At 33.1% G+C, this 22,897-nt stretch overlaps 2 protein-coding genes across 2 annotated transcripts in view; one reads left to right on the top strand and one right to left on the bottom strand.

Annotated features, from left to right (window-relative positions):
* LOC125831893 (uncharacterized) overlaps nt 1-22,897 on the bottom strand; it is a 360,286-nt gene that overhangs the window by 184,771 nt on the left and 152,618 nt on the right. The window lies entirely within an intron of this gene.
* Nucleotides 20,666-21,068, top strand: LOC125831896 (glutaredoxin-C1-like). Its single transcript, XM_049511024.1, has one exon. It carries the CDS (start codon nt 20,666-20,668, stop codon nt 21,065-21,067), a length of 402 nt encoding a protein of 133 aa, XP_049366981.1. The 3' UTR covers nt 21,068.

Here is a 22,897-nt window from a genome sequence, read left to right as displayed (position 1 = left end):
AAATAAGGTTTGAAAAATCTATTCATAAGGTTCATGAACGCTATAGGTGCATTGGTCAAATCGAACGACATGACCAGAAACTCATAGTGACCATAACGGGTCCTGAATGCTGTCTTGGGAATATCACATTCCCTTACTTTCAACTGATGGTAGCCAGATCTGAGTTCTATCATATAAAAACAAAAAGCACCCTGAAGCTGATCGAAAAGATCATCAATTCTCGGAAGAGGATACTTGTTCTTGATGGTAAGCTTGTTCAACTGACGGTAATCCATACACATCCTCAAGGAACCATCATTCTTTCTCACAAATAAGACCGAAGCGCCCCAAGGTGAGACACTTGGTCGAATAAAACCCTTATAAATGAGATCTTTAAACTATTATTTAAGCTCATTCAACTCTGCCGGTACCATTCTATATGGAGGAATAAAGATAGGACGAGTATATGGAAGAAAATCTATATCGAAATCTATCTCTCTCTCAGGAGGGACTCCGGGTAGATCATCTGGAAAAACTTCTGGAAACTCTTTTACTATAGGAACTGACTGAATAGGAGGTATCTCAACACTAGAGTCATTAACTCGGACTAAGTGATAGACACACCCCTTGGAAACTAACTTTCTTGCCTTAAGGTAAGAAATAAAACAACTCTTAGGCACTATTGAACTACTTTTCCACTCTAAGACTGGCTCATTAGGAATTTGGAACTTGACAACTCGAGATCTACAATCAATGGAGGCATAACAGGCATGAAGCCATTCCACACCTAGAATGACATCAAAATCTATCATGTCTAACTCGATTAAATCAGCCATGGTGTCTTTGTGATTGATGGAAATGACACAATCACGATTTACTCGCTCAGCTAGAATAGACTCCCCAACAGGTGTAGAAACACAAAAGGGTTCACAGAGTTTCTCAGAAATAACAATAAACTTATTTGCAATATAAGGGGTTACAAAAGATAAATATGCCCATGGGTCTAGCAAAGCATAAACATCAAAAGTAAAGACTTTGATCATACCAGTGATAACATCTAGAGAGTTCTCTTGCTCTTGGCGACTAGTGATCACATAAAGGCGATTTGCTCTTCCACCAGTACTGGATGTAGCTCCTTTAGGTGCAGCCCTGTCTGGTGGAGCAACTGATGAAGATTGGGCTTTATTGCCCTGGCTCCCACTACCTTGCTTGTTCTTAAGGCATTCTTTCATGAAGTGACCTTCTTATCCACATTTGAAACAACCTGACTGGCCATCATGACACTTACCTGGGTGGGTTCTACCACACCTAGCACATGCAGGAGACCAGTTACCTCATTGTGCCACATTACCCTGAAACTGCGCAGGTCTAGCTCTAAAGTTCTGCGAATTCTAACCATTATACTCACCTTTGTTTCTAGGTGTAGGTGCACTAGCAAATGATGGAGCAGGTGCCTTTTGCTTTTGCTGAAAGGATGAACGGTTAACATTACTTTTTTGCTGCCCAGACTCATTCCATGTCTTAGCCTTCTTGTTTCTAAACTCTTCACTATCCCTCAGTTTCTCTTCCTCAACCTGCTGCACATATACCATTAACCTCGATATATCCATGTCCCCAATTAGCATGGCTGCTCTGCCCTCTTTTCTTGATAGACGGGACAATCCAGCAACAAATAGACTCATTCTACTACTAATATCTGTAACCATCTACGGAGCATAACGAGATAGTTGGGTGAACTTCAACCCATACTCATGAAAACTTAGTGACTCTTGCTTTAGGGTAAGAAATTCTCGTACCTTAGCCTCTTTCAGTTCTCGGGGGAAGAAACGCTCCAAGAAAGCCTCCTCAAAACAAGCCCAACTCGCGGGTGGTACATCCTAAGCTCGGTTCTTCTTCCATTGATCAAACCAAGTCCTAGCAACATCCTTCAATTGATATGCAGCTAATTCTACTCGCTCAGCATCGGCAACGTGCATCACATCAAATACCCTCTTCAGCTCCTCAATAAAGTTCTTTGAATCCTCAGTAGTGCTCGAACCAGTAAAGCTTTGAGGGTTCATCCTCAAGAACTCACGAATCCTCGAAGTGTCAGCCTCTTCTTGTCGAGCTCCCCTTTGTTGCCCAACCTGGTTAGTCACAGCTAGACTTAGCATCTTTATTGCTTCTCTGAACTCAGCATTAGTAACTTCTCTTTGAGGTTGCACTTCAGGTGCATTGGGTAACCCTTGCTCCTCAACATTACGCCTAGCAGGATGACCTCTGACAGCTCTTCGTGGAGGCATGATTATCTGAAAACATGCACAAGCACAAATTAGAAGGAAACTTTTTAAAGATTAAACTTTAACACACGAAATGAGTATGAAAGAAGTGAGAAATTTTCCTAAGTGTCGCAGCCTCCTAATTATAGATGTGGCGCGCTTCACACCAATAACTAGGACTCTACTAACATGACTTCATAGACTCCCTTGGACTCTTGAACCTATGTGCTTTGATACCAAGTTTGTCACACCCCGAGCCTACACCCTGGACGTGGCTGGCACTCAAGAACCATTGTTGGACCCAAGTAAACCCTTGGCCTGACTTACTTACTCAGCGGAAGACTCTAAGCATTATTACAATGATCAATTGCAATTTACTCAATTGTTTAATAAAATAACTAAGAATGTTTAAGGGTCAAACATTCAACTTGGCCAAAATGGCAACTCAAGTCTTAACATATGAAATGATAATTTAAAGACAACTGAACTACTAACTGTCTATGAAGCCTCTAAAACAAGGAGGAATGTCGGGACAGGACCCCCGATCATCCTAACAACTAAAAACTAGAAAGCAATGTAAAAACGAGCCCTCTGGAAAGTAAGGAGGCACACCAACAGACTATTACTGCTCAACCTGATTAACGAGGCGCTGGATGCTGATCCTGGTTACCTGCGTCTGCATCATAAGACGATGCAGTCCAACTGTCATTAGTACATTGAATGTACGAGTATGCGAGTTGGAATGTTAAACTCAACTTAAGCTTGAAAAGTATCTTAAAGGAACACTTACCTTGGCTTTACTCAACTCAAAATACAGTGTAAAACAACAATAATAGTGCAATTTATACAAAGCATTTAGAACAATAAATAACAATTCAATTTGTTAAAGATATGCAATAACAAACTCAACTTTACTCATATATCAAAGTAATATAGTTTATGTGGGAGTTTCTCTAACCGACAACCACCACTATGAGCCTAAGTGGTGATACAATGTCTTGCCCACGCTGCCTGAACTTTCATGTACTTTGCCGTCATATAGAATGCCTTAACTAAGTGGATCCACTAGTCTATGCTAAAAACATCTTAAGGAGTCATCTAAAAAGTATAATCCTTTACTACCCATGATGGCTACATGGTTTATGGAGACTTGAGTTACTATGAACTCGCATCCCCATATCGATGTTCAATACTACTCCAAAAATATACATAGCTCATATGTTTTTAAAACAAACTTCTTTCTTTGGTTTGAGATAATTACTCAAAATTTAGCTTAAAAGCTCTCTTGGAATCGATTTTCCCTTTCTTGTTCAAATGTGAAAACATTTTAAACTCTTGGGAATACTTAGTTCCCTTATAACTTTTGGAGAAATGAACTCAACTCTTTACTCTTTGCTTAACTTAAAACTTAAGTCTTAGAACAAAGTTAAAACGTTTGTGAAAGACTTTTTGAAAAAAAAAAACATTAATGAACTTCTCTTTACTTGCTTCTTAACTTCTAAACTTGACTCTTAACTTTCATTGGATTGAATTATGGATTAAAGGAATGTGATTTGTGATAGGAAAAATATCATGATGTTTAGGAGTGTTTTTAGATAGCTAAACATGAGAAAAGATAAAATAAATAAAAAATCAATGTCTGAGGGCAGGTCCGCGATACGGAGATGTATTTAAATTTTGGTCACGAAAATACTTTTTGAGGCAGAACGGTCTGTGACCGCTCCGCTCCGCGAAATATTTTTTCCCAAATCTGGGGAGCAAGTCCGCGACGCGGAGCCAGTGCCCAGATTTACCCGAATAATTTCCTTCTTCATTTTCCTGCCCCAATTCGCCCAAACTCGGTTCTTTTTCCCAAATTATTTTTAGATACAGATACCTAGCAAATGTACCTGAGAACCTAACTCCAACCAACTCAATAATTTGACGTAATGATTTCAGAAACTTCTCAATCTCAGCCCAATTCAAGAACGACACCAAATTCAAGTATACATATCAAGAATATCAACTTTCAAACTCTTTTAGGAAGAATTCACGCTGAAATAAACACGTTTGGCACGTGGGTGAATGAACCCAACGTTATGAAAGCCTCACATACCTTGTAGGATTAAATCCTTGGCGAAATCCACACAAAAATCTCCATGAACTTTGAACTTTTCTTCTCCTTTCTCCTCTTTTCTCTTTTCTCCAAGCCCTAGCGTGAACTTCAACTTTTCTAAACTGGTCTAATTTTGATTAGACCCTAACTTAATTACTAAAAATGAAATAAAACAATTGGGCAAGGAAAAGACTAAAATACCCTTCCAAAATTTGGATTAGACTTTCCTTATCTAAATAGCCCAACTCCTAAAGGACATATCTCACTCATACGAACTAAGAAATGCGCAAACTTGGGGGCGTTGAAAAGGTAATTCAACGATATTTCCTATGGTATCTAGAAACACACCTAACTCATCCTGAGCTAGGTGTTATGGTCGTTTGAAGTTGACCAAGAACCCAAACTTAACAAATTTCCAAATTTTTCATTCTTTCCTAAAATGACTATTTCCAATTCTAACTCTTTCTAGTTCTTTCAATTTAGCGAGATGTTACAGTCATAATCTATAGGTATCTGGACATAAAATAAGAATAGGACTATTATGCATTAAGTGATACAAGTGATAACTTTCAAGCTTAGCAACACTCCCACCATGCTCCTCTTTAGAAATACTATACATCATCCGCATCACTATCTCAATTGAAAAAGGATCAGTGAAAGAGCTTAGAGTGAAAGATCATAAGCACAATTCACTCTAGAAATCTGATATAAGAATATGCATGACATAACATTATATCACTAGCCACTGAGGATAAATCATGAATTCGTGAGACTGGGCATATTATGAGACATGAGTGCTTATATGAATAAATTCATATGAAGAGGCTGATATTAATAATTTTATGGAGTAAGATTGAGATCAATGGGCAAAGTCGCTGCCTCTTATTTAGGACCTGAGCATAGATGTAATCTATTTGTACTGTATGAGCATAGGTCATGGGCATAATAATGATATATGAGACATTACTAGGGTGTTATAATGATAGAAATTTGAGGAATACGCTAGAGTATGAATGGATTGATATATCACTATAACTCTTTCTGAACATATCATTATCTGATTCTTAAAATTTAACTTGATTCCTCACGTTATCATCCCACTTCGGTCTGAAGGTGACACTTTAAAGTAGTGGATCTATTCCATCTTATTTAAACTAGTTTATATTCTCTTTACTTTAGTACTTGGGAAATGCTCATCTCATGACTACTGAACTCTCCGTGCGTAGGTACTGAAATTCCTTCTAAGGCTTCTTTCTGAGATGCTTCTCTTAACTTCTTCCCACTTCTATAGATTTAACGACCCAAACTAGACCCTAGACATGAAATAATGAATAAGATCCCGAGGAATCTTAAATAAACCACTTGACATAAGCACGACACTGTGAATCACAATAAGACAATTGATACTCCCAAATTTACACTTCAATTAAGGAGCATAAAGCGGTCGTTGTTAAATATAGATTCCAACTAGGTTGGGGTCGAATCCCATAAGGGATAAGGTGAGAACTAAGCCTTATGAAACTATTTAACTAATAGGTACTTGTTTTCGAAACAAAATGGGAAATGGGGGGAGTCTTTGGGAAATGTTTGAAAGTCAATTTGTAACAATAAACATTCAAAAATAACACTTGATTTAGGATGATTCTAGAGAATTAACCAGGATTGTGTTCACCAAGACTTCTTGACCATTCGTCAGGTAAATTACAAAAACTAGACTCCGCATTGTTATACCATTTTATCAACTATAACTATAATTAATGGTTTGTCAACCACATCAATTGTATGTCACTTTCATTCTTCTAAACTAAAAGTGTTTGTCTCGGTTCAATGATAATAACTCAAGTAGTTAATCTTGCTACAACATTTACTATTAGATGGGTTCTAATCCCCAAATTTTGTCACTAACTCATTTCCCAGGTTTTACACTCTTTTGCTCAAACAAGTCAAACCTAGGGAAAATCATAACGTTTGCAACCATTAGAAATTGATTTAAACAAAAGATTTACTAAGATATATGTTTACCATGTAAAGTTCATTCTATAAAATCCCTTGTTTTAGGTCAGATCATCATGAATCCCACAACCCTTGGTTGTGGAGTTTAGTCACTCATGCTTAATGAAATAAAATCAATAATTTCGATCATTCAAGAAATAGAGACTTACCGGAGATGAAAACAACCAACAATATGATTGCAATAAACTGTGAAATTCTCCTTCAAAACTTAGTCAAGAGAAATTGTCTTCTTCAATTAAAATTCGATACTGAAATAAAACCCTACAAAAACTATTTATAGTTCCTAGAAAATTCAAATTTAAAAATAGAAAGTCCAATTCTTGAAGCGCGTTTGACAATGGTCCTGATGGCCCGTCATCAGAGTGACGGTCCGTCAAAATGGCCATCAAGAACCTCTAAAACATGTGCCTAACTCTTATTGGTGTGATGCTAGTGATGATGGCTCGTCAAGAGGTTGATGGATCGTCATATATCATCGTCAACATTGTCTAATACACCTGAGCTTCCTGTATGTGTGACAGATCAGCTGACAATCAGTCAAAGGTCTAACTTCCTGTTAGGGATGTTTTTCTGACACTACCTCCATTTCACTTTTTTTTGTCTTGGCACATTTCCTGACTATCACAATTTTAAACTATAAAATGACACTATTATTACTTAAGATTGCGCAAATATCCTTAGTAAAAGCATCAGAGTCAGTCTGGTCGGAAAGAAGCTTACTTACACCTCAAATGCCGACACATCAATAATATGCAAGAAATCACCAAACTAAAAGAAGTCTCAAGTTACAGTCTCGATATAAGAGAATCTTAATACAAAACTCAAAATACGGAAAGAACATACTAAGTTTGACATAAGTCTCTACCAATTATAGATGTGACTAGGAAAAATCCCTAGCTCACGAAAGAAGTCTAAAACTGAAATGACCAAAATAAATAAAAGATTATCAATGGACATGTCCTTGAACCATGATAACTCATCAATCCAACTCAAGTGGAGCAATCCAGTCTAGCCACGGCCGGTTGGAGAAACGTCGGATCCTATATTATATATGCGGCAATACTTTGAATGTATTGAGTATAAGAAAGATGCATAAAACATACATATGATAATATGAATAGTTCAAAACATGATAATTCATGACCAAGTAAAACATGGCAAAGCTTAATAGGCTAAATCATAAATCATGGGACAAGGTCAATGCAACATTTGAAAATTATATTGAAACTTAAATCAAAATCATTGAGGAAGTCATAAAACCTCTAAAGAAAAACATAGTTTTTTTGTGGGATATTTACCATTAACCGACATAGACCATGTGATCTAACATAGAATGTAGTGTATTTTCCACACCAAAAAGAGATTTTCCTACTTGCAAAGGTAAGGACCATAAACTTCTAGCTTAGGTGAATCCACCAACTAATGTCTTTTTAAGACAAGTCCTATGGGGGCACGTAGTTATGGACAAGTAGATTGCTACTAGACTCGACCTCTACTAACGAAAAAGCCTCCATCTCAAATTCTCTCAGTGCTAATTAAAATCTCGATCGAAAAATAGGCATAATCATATCATAATCATAATAATAATATTTGGAAAGGTAAGAATGTAGTAATAACAATCCAATTCATAAACTTCATATCGTAGAATAGATCCTTTCAAAATAAGGATTTCATAACTTATTCATAAAGACACTTATCTAAACATCTAAATCATGATTCTCTATCATAATAAGAATACGTCAATTAGGAAGCATCCTTTCATAAAATATTTGATACTTCATATAAAATCATCAGTTATTCATAAACTCTTCAATTTCATGTTATATGCACAATTTCATAATCATAGTTCATAATCATAACATGTCATATAGCATGGGTTATTATGAAATTCATTGAAAAACATGTAATTGAATCAAATTATGCATAACAAGATCAAGAATCACACGAAATCCTAGAAAATTGGGTAAAATTCAATAGAGAATTTGACTTTCTTTTTGGACTATATGGATGAAAAGGATTCATTGATGAAATTTCCACATACCTTGGGTAATCAAAGCCCTAGAGATTGAGAAAGAACATTGAAGCTTGAAGAAACCTTAGAACCTTCCTTGAGCCTTGAGACAAAATTGGTGAAGAAGACCTTTGAGAGGATTTGAGGGTTTTAGGTGAATGGGAAGGAATGGGTAGATTTTGAAGGGTAAAAGTAGTTATAGGACTTATTTATAAGGTCAAAATGACATAGTATAGGTGTAGAAAGGATATTAAAAGACTCAAATGACCCTGACTTAAAATTGTCGGAAGTGACCTACGGATCGAGCTAGAGACCGTACTGGTCGTCCGTAGAACCAAGTAATGGAGACCAACTTTCCTGATGGAAAGCACGAGACCTTTCCTATGGGTCATGGAACTTTCTACGGTCCGTAGGGCTCTCTTGTAAACCCAGTTACCAAATTTTCCTCTAAGTCAAACATTTTTCCACAAACAGTTCCTACAATTCATAGGTCCTTCTATGGATTGTACAACCTTCCCTATGAGGTAACAAAAATCACCAAGGCAGAAACCACTTCCACGAATCCTTCTACGCGCCACATAAGTTCCTACGGGCCATCATGTTCGTTCGTAGATCCTCATCTGGGACTTGTTGGATTTCCAATTTCTCACCTCTATTCCACGGCTACCTTCTACGGACCATAAAACCTTCTATGGACCGTAGAAAAATCCGTAAAACAAGCACCATCAAATTTTTCTGAAATTTTCTTTCCAACTCAACTTATCAATTTTTGAGGTATTACAATAGAAGTTCTTCTATAATTGTTACCCACATTGTCTTATAAAGCCGCCTCATCTAACTCTTAATTGTATGACTTCTCCTTCTTAGCTCTCTAATATCGTTCTTCTAAGTTCATATCTACCTAAACTATTTAAGAGGCTCATCATTTACTATATATGATCCCTTCGACAAAACTCTTAAGGGTAATAAACAATGCTTACACTAGCTTACTCAACTTTAATAGCTCAAATATACTATCTAGGCACACATAAAATCATAAACTTAATTAGAAACTCGTCTGATTACATACAATCTCGGGTACACCTCTTAATCCTCTTGCTAATCTAAATACTTAGACATAATTCATTACTCATACCTAAGGGTCATACTACCACACTTATATCACTCACATTTATTGCAAAGAAACACCTTAATTTCTCAACTACTTTATGTCAAACCTACTAGATCAGATCTCAGAACTAACATCATCACCCTCATATTACCATCTTTTTTATCACCATGTTCATCTCAAATTCAAGCTTAGTGTCTAGTACTAAACACAAATATCAATATAATTGCTCACATACTATACTAACTTACAACTACAAGATAAAATTAAGAAACACTCATCCTCAAGACCTTATGACACGTAGTTAATTTTTATCTCTCAGCCTACGTATTATAGATTACCGTCACATTCCTTTTCACAACTTAAGTACTATTTAGCCATTCATTATACATCATTTCCTAATCAGTTATATAACCTTGTGAATATCATGAGGATCTCTCTTCAAAATCATAAGTCTAACTTAGATCTATCACCTCATGACTATTATACCCTTCTATTCAACACCTATACTTGGTCTTCACTAACACAATGACACATCAGCATAAACTCATTTCTTGTTAAAATATACTCTAACTCGTCCTAACCCGTAACTATTCTTCTACCTTCTATTATGAAATTCACACAAAATTATTGCTCTTTAGCGTGCACACAAGGGGAAAACTCCTCATTAATGACGTATCGGGTACATGACTGCACCTACATACTTTACTCAATAACTATCTGCATTTCTAAGGTTGCTACACTTCTAAATGTGTATTTCTAACTCTAGGCACTTCTATTTCTACTATCTCATAATATCACAAATCACACTATCTTTCAAGCGATAATACTATTCAAGCACTCAAAAACATACTTCTCCCTTAAAGGGTATCACCTGAAACAAGGTTTAGAGAAGAGAAGCTGAGAGCACATCTTGCTTTAGCTCGAATGCATGATTCATTTGAATAAAGGTGAATTCTTTCGAATCAATACACTTAAGCAAACTAATGGGCTTGTCTCAAGCCATTCTACAATCTCTTGAATTTCTAAACACTTTATATGAGAGTAACTCATTTATAAAGGATCTGAGTTTTGTTATTTCAATCACCTTGAGTAGTTGAACACATTTGAGAAACGCACGAGTTTGAATAAGTTTCTTATGACATAGTTTTATTACATGATCTAGAGTATGAAAGAATGGGAACATATCCCAAATGAACTGTAGCCTCCTAATTATAATTGTGGTGCACAACACACTCATAAGCAAGACTCAATTATACACTACTTCATAGACACCCTAGGACACTTGAACTTTGTGCTCTAATACTAAGTTTGTCACACCCTGAACGTTGCTGACTTTCAAAACCATTGTTGGTCCCAAGCTAACCCTTGGTTTGACCGACTACTGAGCGGGAAAACAATACATACATGTAGAAGCCTTATAAAATGAACATTTAAAATGAATAAAAGATATCTCATACGAAAGTCTGAAAAGAATCTGAATATAAATAATGTTAATAATAATAAAGATGCTTAAAACTTTTGAATACTCAAGACTGAACTGACTCACTTAACTTGTCTATCTATGAAGTCTCTACTAACTGAAGATAGGTGTCGTAACAAGACCCACGACTACCTGACTATTTTACTAACAATGACTGAAAAATCAAATAAACTAAACTAACTAAATTGGAGCCCTCCGAAAGTGAGGAGGTCTCACCGACTACTGATGGAAGGAGATCTTATTGAACATCAGTTTTAAAGAGCACCTGAGAATGCATAATAAAATGATGCAGTGACAAATGGTATCAGAACGTAGAATGTACGATATGTAATAAAGCTAAATGAAACAAGTAACTAAACTGAATGAAAGAGGGAAAATTACTCATCTGAAGTAAAATACTAAATATGAAATGAAATCATTAAAAGCTTTACAAATAGGTATGTAATGATCGTAAATACTGAAATAAAATATTTTACTTTCTTGGGGAGTTTCTCTAACCGACAACAATCACTATGAGGTTAGTGATGATACAACATCTTGCTCATGTTTCTAGAACCTACCTATACCTTGCTGGAGTATAGGACCCAACTTAACTTATAGATCCACTAAAAAGCCTTCTTGAGGCAGGTGAGGAGTCGTCTGAATTCCAGTATGATCCTATCTATGTTGGCGGCGTAGGTTATGAAGTTTGAGTTATCTCAACTCTTACCCTAATTGATGATCAATACTACTCTTAAAATATATGCAATAATGCTCATTTACTAGTATTCACTGGGTTGAGTTAATACTCGAAAGACCCTTTTTAAGGGATAACTAAGCTTTACTTTACTGACTGAAATGCTTCTGAAAACAATTTATGTTTTTCTCAAAAATAATACTTCTTTTCTCAATCCAAAATAATACATTTGGAATCATTAGTTTTCCTTTAAAACTTCTCAAATGATGTTTAAAAATGTACTTGGACTCACTTTTAATTCTGGAATCAATGCATGGAAATACTTGCACAAGAGCTTCAACAAAATCTCAATAACTGGGATTCATGTGCTAATATAAGCATGAACAATAACTCAAGAATCAAAATGCATAAAGTATCATAGTCTTAATAGTAATGAGATACAGAATACGGAACACAAACCAAACTCAGAAACTTTGGATAGAACCCTAGGTTTATCTCTTTACTGACTGAATTTAGATATAGGGTGTGAGGACGAACTTATTCCAACACTATGAATAGTCTTACATACCACATTATGAAGATATTGGATTGAAATCTTTGGTGGAGATTTCATTTTTTTAGTTTGTTTAGCGTAAGAAAGAACACTAGCTTTCTTGGAGGAAATCTTTGATCTTGGAATCTTGGTGCTTGATCTTGAGAAGAAGGAACTTTTTAATGGAGTTCTTAGAGTGGAAGAACTTGGGAAAATCTTGGATTGAAGGCTTCTCTTTGTATCTTGAAATTTTGACATGGAAGTTTAGGATTCTTGATGGAGAAGAACCCTAGGTGAGTTTTGAGAGAGATTTTGGAGACTTGAATGTTTAAATTAATGATTATGAAAGAAAGTTGAATGATATACTACTTTAAAATACCCAAAATTGACTTAGAATAGAGCTAAAAAGCATAGAAAAGGACCAAAATAATCTTGGAACACGTGCAGGAAGATTCTAAAAAATCACAGGAAGTCTTCACGTAAGGCTCCACGGTCATGGAACACTCCACCATCTGTAATGTCGTTCGTGAAACTTCAACTGCCTAACAAGGGCTTCACTAAAATGGGCATAAGATTTTTCCCCAACCTCCAAATAATGCAAACGTAGTGGCGTTGGAGAGAAGACTCATAGACCTTTAATTTGATAGGTTAAGGGTCACATAACTATTCATATTCTAAGAGATATGATTGTTTGAAGTTGACAAGTAAAATCTTATATCGAAACTCAATCGGTAAGGAAGCTTTCAACTCAACTTTGTGATAGGGGATACTTATGACCTTCATTCATCTCAAAATCTATTTCCACACTAAAGAATTGACCTTAACACCTAAGCACAATTTAAGAATCACTTGATACGATCTTATACGCAAATGAAAAATGATTCGCGTCTTAGCTTAGAAATTTTCGGAATGTTGCACCATTATTGTCATATTTTAAATATATAAACCAATTCAAACTAATAAAACTTGGATTTTTCAACCTCTGGTTTTTTTGGGTTTTTTTTGAATTTTTCCGATTAAGTAATCATACAAAGATATAATTAACTTATTTTTTAAATATACCTTTTAGTCCTACCAAAGAATTGACCTTAACACCTAAGCACAATTTAAGAATCACTTGATACGATCTTATACGCAAATGAAAAATGATTCGCGTCTTAGCTTAGAAATTTTCGGAATGTTGCACCATTATTGTCATATTTAAATATATAAACCAATTCAAACTAATAAAACTTGGATTTTTCAACCTCTGGTTTTTTTGGGTTTTTTTTGAATTTTTCCGATTAAGTAATCATACAAAGATATAATTAACTTATTTTTTAAATATACCTTTTAGTCCTACCAAATTACAACTCTTGAAGGTATTTTAAAAGAAAATAACACAAAATATAAGATGAGTGATGACACACAAAAAACTAACAAAATATAATAATGAAATCACATAAAACAAATATTGTAAATTAATAAGTCATGAAATGATAATAATTTAAAAGTACTAAGTCATGCAAAAATAAGTCCAATAAGTAGTTATTACATGACTAAACATTGAAGAAAAACTAAAATTCGGCTATGTATTTTAATTATTAATCAATATAAATTAAAATTAAATGTTCAATATTATTGTCATTCTTAGTGTTCAATTGATAATTTTTGTTAGCATTAGTATCAAATTAATTTTGATTTGAGATTTTATTAGAGTTACTAATATCTATGGATTATAATCTTTATTGGATCATTCAAAATTCTAAGTCTCAAACATGAAATAATATGTTAAAAGATAAAAATTATGAAAAATATAAGAAATATTTATAAATTATATCAAAGTAAATATTTTATGTATAAAACATATTTTACAAACTATATATATAATGTGAGGTTGGTTCGGTCTCGGCTGATTTTTTTTAGTTAAAACCAAACCAACTCAAATATAGAAAGATTTTTTTTCAATATCAAACCAATCAAACAAAACCATTAGTCGTATTTTTTTCCAGTTTGACTCGGTTTGTGGCTTGGTTCAATTTTATTCACCTCTATCGTAGTGGGTTTGAACCTCCTTAAGGAGAGCGAGATATCCGCGTCTTAACCTGAATATTTGTTTATTCATTTTTATTTTCAATGATAATTTACTTTAACTTATGGTATATGCACCAACAATTTTAAGGAGACTCACTTTTGTTACATTTTGAGAAATTACGGATATCAAGATAGATGATCTCAATATCCCCCCGCCTCAACATCACTAGATCTCTTCAAGAGATGGATGAATAATGTATTTATCTACTTGATCAATTCAAAAGGAAAAAATACAAAAATAAAAAAAAACGTATACCTAATAATCTTCATAAATAAAGTGATACTACTTTTATGAAAGAAAAATAATATTTAAATTTTCAAAATAGTGGGAGGTCATGAAATGGAGAAAAAAATTAATCGACAAAAATATCCTTTTTGAATCTTTAAAAAATGTTCTAAAAGAGAATTACGAGTGCGTATATTAGTATTGGAATAAATCACAATTCACATGTTATTGTTTGTATAAGACTTGATGATTTTTTTTATCTTACATGAGTATTGTCAAAAACACAATGAAAAATATGTTGAGTACCCATTTTGATATGAATATGTTTATCACTATTTCGTTGGGATTTTACTTAGCATCGAGAGGATGTTGAGATGGAAGCTCTCCCGTTAGTAGAGGTCGGGTCTCTAGTAGCAATCACCTTGTCCCTAACTAAGTGCCCCCTAGAATCATAAACGTCTAGCTTAGGTGGATCCACTAGCTATGCCACTTAAGACAAATTCTATAGGGGCACGTAGTTAGGGAGAAGGAAATTTCTACAAAGACTCGGCCTCTACTAACAGGAGAGCCTCCATCTCAATGTCCTCTTGATGCTAAGTAAAATGCCAACGGAAATAATCATAAACATGTTCATATCGTCATATTTGGAAAAGCACAATTAAGTTACTAATCAAATCTTAAGTCATCATAGAGCAGCTCCTTAAATCATGATTCATGCATGTGTGAGAAAATCTTTCACCAATCATGATATCGTAAGGATGTGAGAAAACCTTTCACAATTTATTGTTGCTTATCTGAAAAGCAACCTTAGGTCATAAATATCTTTTTTCATAAAACATGCATAAACTTAAATAAATCATATTCATTACCTCATAAGCTTTCTTTATAAATTCATAGTCAAAATCATGAATAGTGCATAGATCCATATGAAATCAATTGAAAAGTAGGTAATTGAATCAAAACATGCTAGGAAGATTGAAATTGAACAATTAACTCAAAATCAAATAAGACTCATGGAGATTGCATGAACTCTAATTAAATTAGGTGAAATTAAATTGTATAATTAAGATCTTTTTGGACCCAATAGATGAATGGAATTCATTGGTGAATTCCCATACCTTGGTGATCAAAGCCTAGCAAGCAAAATAAAAGAGGAGACTCGAATCTTGGAACACTAGGTTTCTTCCATGAGCTTGAGAGAGAATTGGGGATTTGAGAGAATGAGAGGGTTTAGGTAGATTTAGGAGTTGAAAGGTAGTTGTAGGTCTTAAAATTGTGTTTCATAACACGTGTGCTAAGCGATCAATGAGTTAATGAAATAATGGCTATCTGCTTCTTCATTGTGTGAGACCCTGAAGAGTTAACTTAAATTTTTATTGAAATACCCTTTAAATTGACCTTTTGTTGTTTCTTGAAGTTTCTATTAGTGTTGCTATTTTAGCATGTTACTAGTAGTCATGAGTGATTCGGCAATGTATTGCATGTCTAGGAAAATAGTTGATATGAAACAGATAGATTCGAGTAGAAAGGGGAGATGATTAAAATGAACAATACACGAGCTAGCTATTACACTCGAGTTTAATTGTGTATATAAATTTAAACATGAACTTGAGTTCACCTCTTTAACAGGATGAGTGATCAAATAAGTAACTACTGAAGTAGCGAATGAAGTTGGGGTATTCTGAGTAACATTATCCTTATATCAGTAGTGAATTATTTTCACATGTGATTGAATTCCTCTATAGGGCTTGAAAAACCTTGAAGGCAAGTTTTGATGCTCACAGGTCACACATACTATCTGTCGTATGATCTGTGTATCTAATTGATGTCATATTGACTTGGGTCTTGTCCACCATGTGCGAAGTGGGAAATGTAAGTTATTTTGGATCATGGATCGCCCATGTGGACTGATCCGATCCGATTTTATTTAATTTTTGAAAAGGAATTAATTATTTTTTGAAAGAAGATGGAATAGTTAAGAATTAGTAACTGTTCAACATCTCCTTTTTAAGAGAAGACTTCTCCTTTGGTTGGATAAAAACGTAAGACATAAGAGAAAAAAACATATAAAAGCAAAACTTATCCTTTTTTCAGAATTCAATCAACACACTAAGAAGACGAGTCCGAAACCAAAAGGGCAACAAATTTTTTCGAAAATTACAAAAGGGTAACTCAATTAATTATGAAACCAAAAGGGCAACAATTCTTAACACCGTTTAAATTAGGTTTTGGAAAACAAGGCTCAAATTCCAATGAGCCTTACAAGGTTCAAATTCCTATGAGCCTTGTAAGGCTCAGCCGCCTATGAGCCTTACAAGGCTCATAGGAATTTGAGTCTTGCAGGTTGTTTTAAAAAAAAAAATCTCGTTTTATTTTGTTGTTTGTTAAAAGTCTAATAATAATAATAATAATAATAATAGCTGTTGATATGATGCATAAAGATAGTTTAGACCTTATTGCTAGCCATTACTTTGTGGCTTTTCAAATGAACTAAATCCAATAGTTTAGACCTTATTTACTACTTAGTTGATTTTTTTTTTTCTTCAACTTTTTTATGTGAAATTATAATTTGGTTTTATTCACTTGCAGAATGATAAAATTCAGCCTTCTGTAGTCATACTTTATTTTGGTGGAAATTCCCTATTGATGAATATGTTGAAAACATGAGAAAAATTATACTTCATAACAAGGTAAAAAAATAATAATATACCCTTTAAATAATTTATAGTAAACATGAACCATGCATATATGTTGGAGTTCGAAAACTTCAATTTTATATATATATAATTTGGAAAAATTGATAGAATATATAAGGGACATGATAGAAAATATAAAAGACAACTCACAAGGCTATGCGACGTTTCCATTGTAAATGGTTTTATATCATTATTACAGGTTGGTCACCTTTATATTTGTAATTATTATAATTGACTATTTTTAATACTAATAATGAAAAATGATATGTCTTTTATATTTTCTATCATGTTCCTTATATGTTCTATCAATTTTTTCCAAATTATATATATATATAAAATTGAAGTTTTCGAACTCCAACATATATGCATGGTTCATGTTTACTATAAATTATTGAAAGGGTATTATTATTATTTTTACCTTGATATGAAGTATAATTTTTCTCATGTTTTCAACATATTCATCAATAGGGAATTTCCACCAAAATAAAGTATGACTAAAGAAGGCTGAATTTTATCATTCTGCAAGTGAATAAACCAAATTATAATTTCACATAAAAAAAGTTGAAGAAAAAAAAAATCAACTAAGTAGTAAATAAGGTCTAAACTATTGGATTTAGTTCATTTGAAAAGCCACAAAGTAATGGCTAGCAATAAGATCTAAACTATCTTTATGCATCATATCAACAACTATGTATTATTATTATTATTATTATTATTATTATTATTATTATTATTAGACTTTTAACAAACAACAAAATAAAACGAGAATATTTTTATTTTATTTTTAAAAAAAAAACAACCTGCAAGGCTCAAATTCCTATGAGCCTTGTAAGGCTCATTGGAATTTGAGCCTTGTTTCCCAAAATCTAATTTAAACGGTGTTAAGAATTGTTGCCCTTTTGATTTCATAATTAATTGAGTTATCCTTTTGGAATTTTTGAAAAAATTTGTTGCCCTTTTGGTTTTGGACTCCTAAGAAGGCACTTAGTTTTCTTGAGAGATGAAGTCGACCTTGGAACTGTTTTGAATAGTATAAGGTACACATACCATTGTCTTTGCTCCAAATTTCTTTCAAATAATAAATATTTTATATATTTACTCCCAAAATATATATACTCCCTCTGTCCACAATTGTTTGTCAGGGTAAGGTCATGCACACCTCTCAAGGAAAATTTAATAGAATGTGTAATTTGACTAATATAACCTTATTATACCAAGAATATCAAAAGTCTACATAATTTTTCAATTGAACTACACTATCATTAAGGGCAGAATTGGAAAAAGGTGATTAATTGTTTCTTGATTATTTAAATTGACAATTAATCTTGGACATCTATTTTTAGTATACCTGCCAAATAATTGTGGACGGAGGGAGTATAAGACAATCCATAGAAATGAAAGGAGGAAATAGTTAATTGGGTGGTTGGATGAAGAGTAAGTAACAAAATCCAAAGAGGGTTGATGATGAAGCAACCTGCGATACATGTCGGACTTAGCATTAAAAGAATGGAGAATCATTATTATATGAGAAATGGTGGTGTTATAAATAAATGAGCATTAAAAGTAGCTAGGAGGGAACAGGCATCAAATATATTACTACTACTATTAAATTTATTCGGGTAAAATTTAATGTCTTACCCGACAAACAAGGACGCAACCAGCCGTTTACTATAGTATCCAATTCTATTTGGATATCCCTAAAAAAAAGCATGTACTACTTGTCTCCTTGTGTTGTAACTAGAGTTAATGTAGTATGAGCCATATATTAAGGTAATGTATAAATATAATGTTAAATAGTAGTAATACTTACGTCAGTAATATTTGTATTAGTTATACATAGCCTTATTTTATATGCATTGTTTTATTTGGTATATTAAAAATAGTATGCGTTGTTTGATTTGGTTCATTTACAAAAGTGTCCTCCACAATTATGATGGAAAAGATGTAAAAGTGCTTTTGAGGGGGTAATTGGGTCTTTAACCATGCTAATCCATATATTGAATCTTTTTGCATTACTGATACCAAGAAATTCATGGTATTAACAATATAAATACACTCCTCAATACACAATAGAGTATATAATTACATAGCATAAAAAGGTGTAGAAATACGAGACTACTAATTAATAAAGAGAGTTAATGCATGCATTATTTTTGTTAATACACTCTACCAAGTATCAAACGACCCCTTAAATATTATCTACTCCACGTCACTTTATTGAAACTCTTATTAAATAGATGATTTAAAATAATTATTATTTAAAAAAAATAAGATATAATTAAATAAATATTTTATTTTATTCTAAGTACTCCCTTCGTCCCATTTTATTTAAATTAGTTTGACTTGACATAAAATTTAAAGAAAAAAAAAGGACTTTTCAAATTTGTGGTCTAAAATAAGTACTAGATGTTTGTGCGGCTATAAATCATTTCATTAAAGATAAAATAGACATTTTAAAATTAAATTGTTACTAGACATATAAATAAGTAATTTTTTTTAAACTGACTAAAAATGAAAGTGAGTCATATAAACCGAGAGAGAGGAATATGAGTGATAATTATATTTGAAGTTAATAAATTTAAACTAATTAACATAGAAAACTTCGACTCAGGAACGGACCTATATGCACCCTTTCGGAGTGCTCGAGCACCCACTAACCTCGACGTAAAATTATTTTTATATACAGTAATTTCTTCAATATTTGACTATATTAAACTTTGAGCACCTAGTGAACAAGTCTCCTATGGGGTGTTTTGATTTTGTGGCTAGTTTGAAGCCCTTGTGTTTAGAGAGGTCAAGGTTCGATTCTCACTATTTTTCTATTTACTCTTTCCCTCCTAATATAAACTCACATTTTCTATTTTCCACTTTCCCTCCTAAATCAAACTGAGTTTTTTTTTAATAGTAGTATTAATCTTATTTTTTTTCATTAATATTTTAAATATCATGTTTAAATAATTGTGCACTTATACTATGTGATTTATAATAATTTTATATTAAAAAAAGTGAGCATCCACAAGCCTGGATCCGCCACTACTTCAACTAAGCATGCAGACATATAATTTCAATATTATAATTACTTAGACACCAATAAAAATTGTAATAGAATAGTAAATACTCCTTCATTCTTAACCAACGTCATCGCAATTGTGTGAGAGTAGTAGTAAATAGTAATTGAGAGTAAAGTGTATTATTGTGTTGCGACACATAAACACCATAGCCGCCTCTCTCCGCTGACACATTTGCCTCTTCTCTTAAATTCTCGCACTTGTGTTTTTTTTAATAAAAGCATTACAAATGTTTACATCTCATTAAAGAAACATTTACTTCAATATTTATTACTACTACACCTTAGTTTTAAATTCCCACGCACACTTTAACGACAATAAACAGACAAATACCCCTTTATTCATGAACCCCAAACACCTATATATACACACCCCTAATCAACTTCACAATTCCAACATCAACATTCTCCCTCTACTTATTGTTGAAAAAACATATCATCTACAACAATGTATCAAGCAGCAGAGTCTTCATCTTGGGGCGGAGGAAACTACCACAACATAGCAGCAACAAGGCGTGCATCGTCGTCGTCAGATCCATTAGAGAGAGTAGTAAGGCTAGCATCAGGAAGTGCTGTGGTGATATTTAGTATGAGTACATGTTGTATGTGTCATGCAGTGAAAAGGCTGTTTTGTGGAATGGGAGTACATCCAACAGTTTACGAATTGGACCAAGATCCTAAAGGTAAAGAGATGGAAAGGGCACTTTCAAGGCTATTAGGGAACTCACCTGGCGTACCTGTTGTCTTTATTGGTGGAAAATTAATTGGAGCAATGGATAGAGTTATGGCTTCTCATATTAATGGTACTTTGGTTCCACTTCTTAAGGAAGCTGGAGCATTATGGCTTTAATTTGTTTAGAAGAGTTTATTAATTAGGTTAATGGATGGACTGTTTTCCTCCATTTTTAATTTTGGTTAATTTAAGTAATGTGCTTTTTAAGTTTTTGTAGCTAATTAAGTATGTTAGAGTTGGTATAATGTATCAATGTTAGCTAGTAGTTTGATCTCATGAGTCATGGTAATCCTTGTTTTGTAGATATAATCAAGAAATTATAACCACCTCTAATTAATGTTGATCCTTTTTATTTATATTTCTAAGTTTAGTTAATTGCAACATCCTATCCTTTCTTACGTGGTTACTTATTTATATCACGGTGAGTATCATGAATCCACTTTACTATTCTTTTATTTACCTTTTTTTATTTTCCCGTTCTATTTTTATTGTCTCATTATTGAATATTCTAAAGTCCATCAAACGGTCAAACCTTTTGCATTATGAAAAATCTATCATTGTGTGTTGATAAAAACTTTTTAAATTTATGGATCAGGTTTTATATTATATCTTTTCATTGAAACTTTTTATTGTTTATAGTAATCTTACTTTATAAGGTCTACATGTGTACATCGTACCTTCTCGAGACTTAACTTGTAAGATTACATTGAGTATGATATAATTATTCAATTTACATTTGATAACTAAAAAAAATAAGATTTTTCTATGAAATTCGATTTTAAGTCCCTAAACTTATTGAAACGTTCCTGAATAGAATATACATTTTCCTTTTCTTTATACATTTTTTCTACTCTACGAGTGTTATACAACAATTATATTGTTAATTTTGGAAGGTAAGGGACAGGAACAGCGGAAATTAGGACATATGATCTCAGAGAATGTTGGGGTATTGATGTGGTGTCCTGTCAAAGAAACAGTATGCTTTTAATTGGAGAAGCAGCATAAGTGCTAGCTATAGCATGCCCCTATATATATATATATATATATTGTACATACTATATATATTTACTAATTAATGTACAATAACTCTGCCATTTAGGGGTCATTTGGTACAAAGATAAATAATGCAGGGATTAGTAGTGCAGAGATTAGTAATGCAATGTTTATTTTTATCAAGCATTTGGTTCATTGTTTTCCACCTCATCTTGTGTTTGGATTAAAACTCAATAAAAAGCTTCTTACCAATTATACTCTTGAATTATTATGTAACTGAGTCAAGTTAGATAATTGTCGAACAATTATTTTTTAAGGTCTTCTAACTAGCTATGGAAGAACAATTTTGTTGTCATGTTTGCTATTTTTTCACATGAATTATTTGAGGATAAATAATTGTCATCTTAATAAATTAATCACTCACAAAATGTCAATTTTCAATTTAAAAAAGATTAACCATCTACTTTTAAAATGGAAAAGACGGTCAACAATGGTGAAATTGCATAAATCATCTACATTTACACATAAAAATTACAAGTTGTAATTTTAATATGTATGTATTTTTTTAAATTGCTCTAAATACAAATAATTAGAAAACTATATATATATATATATATATATATATATATATACCTGAGAGTCTGGATGCGTGCTCTTGAAGATGAAGTAAACATGGTCATGGGCCAATATCTCGGTGTTGTTGAAGGTATGAATGAACACTTTACCCTAATTGGTTGGGGGTGGACGGGAGCTTAGCAATTGCTTAGTTGTTCAAAAGTTAGATTGTCGTAAGCCCGACACTATTCTATTTACTCTCTCAAATGAGAGGTTGATTTATTTTATATATACTAGTTTCACGGAACGCACGTGTGTATCGTATATATAGTATATGATGTTGTAAAATATAATTAATATTACTAAATTATAGCGTTTTAGTAAATAATTATAATAGAA

This window comes from Solanum verrucosum, unplaced genomic scaffold, assembly GCF_900185275.1.
Source record: "Solanum verrucosum unplaced genomic scaffold, falcon-dt-bn FXZP01000018.1, whole genome shotgun sequence".
Taxonomy (NCBI): Eukaryota; Viridiplantae; Streptophyta; class Magnoliopsida; order Solanales; family Solanaceae; genus Solanum; species Solanum verrucosum.
The sequence above is the reverse complement of the archived record's forward strand: the minus strand, read 5'-3'. Positions and strand labels throughout refer to the sequence as shown.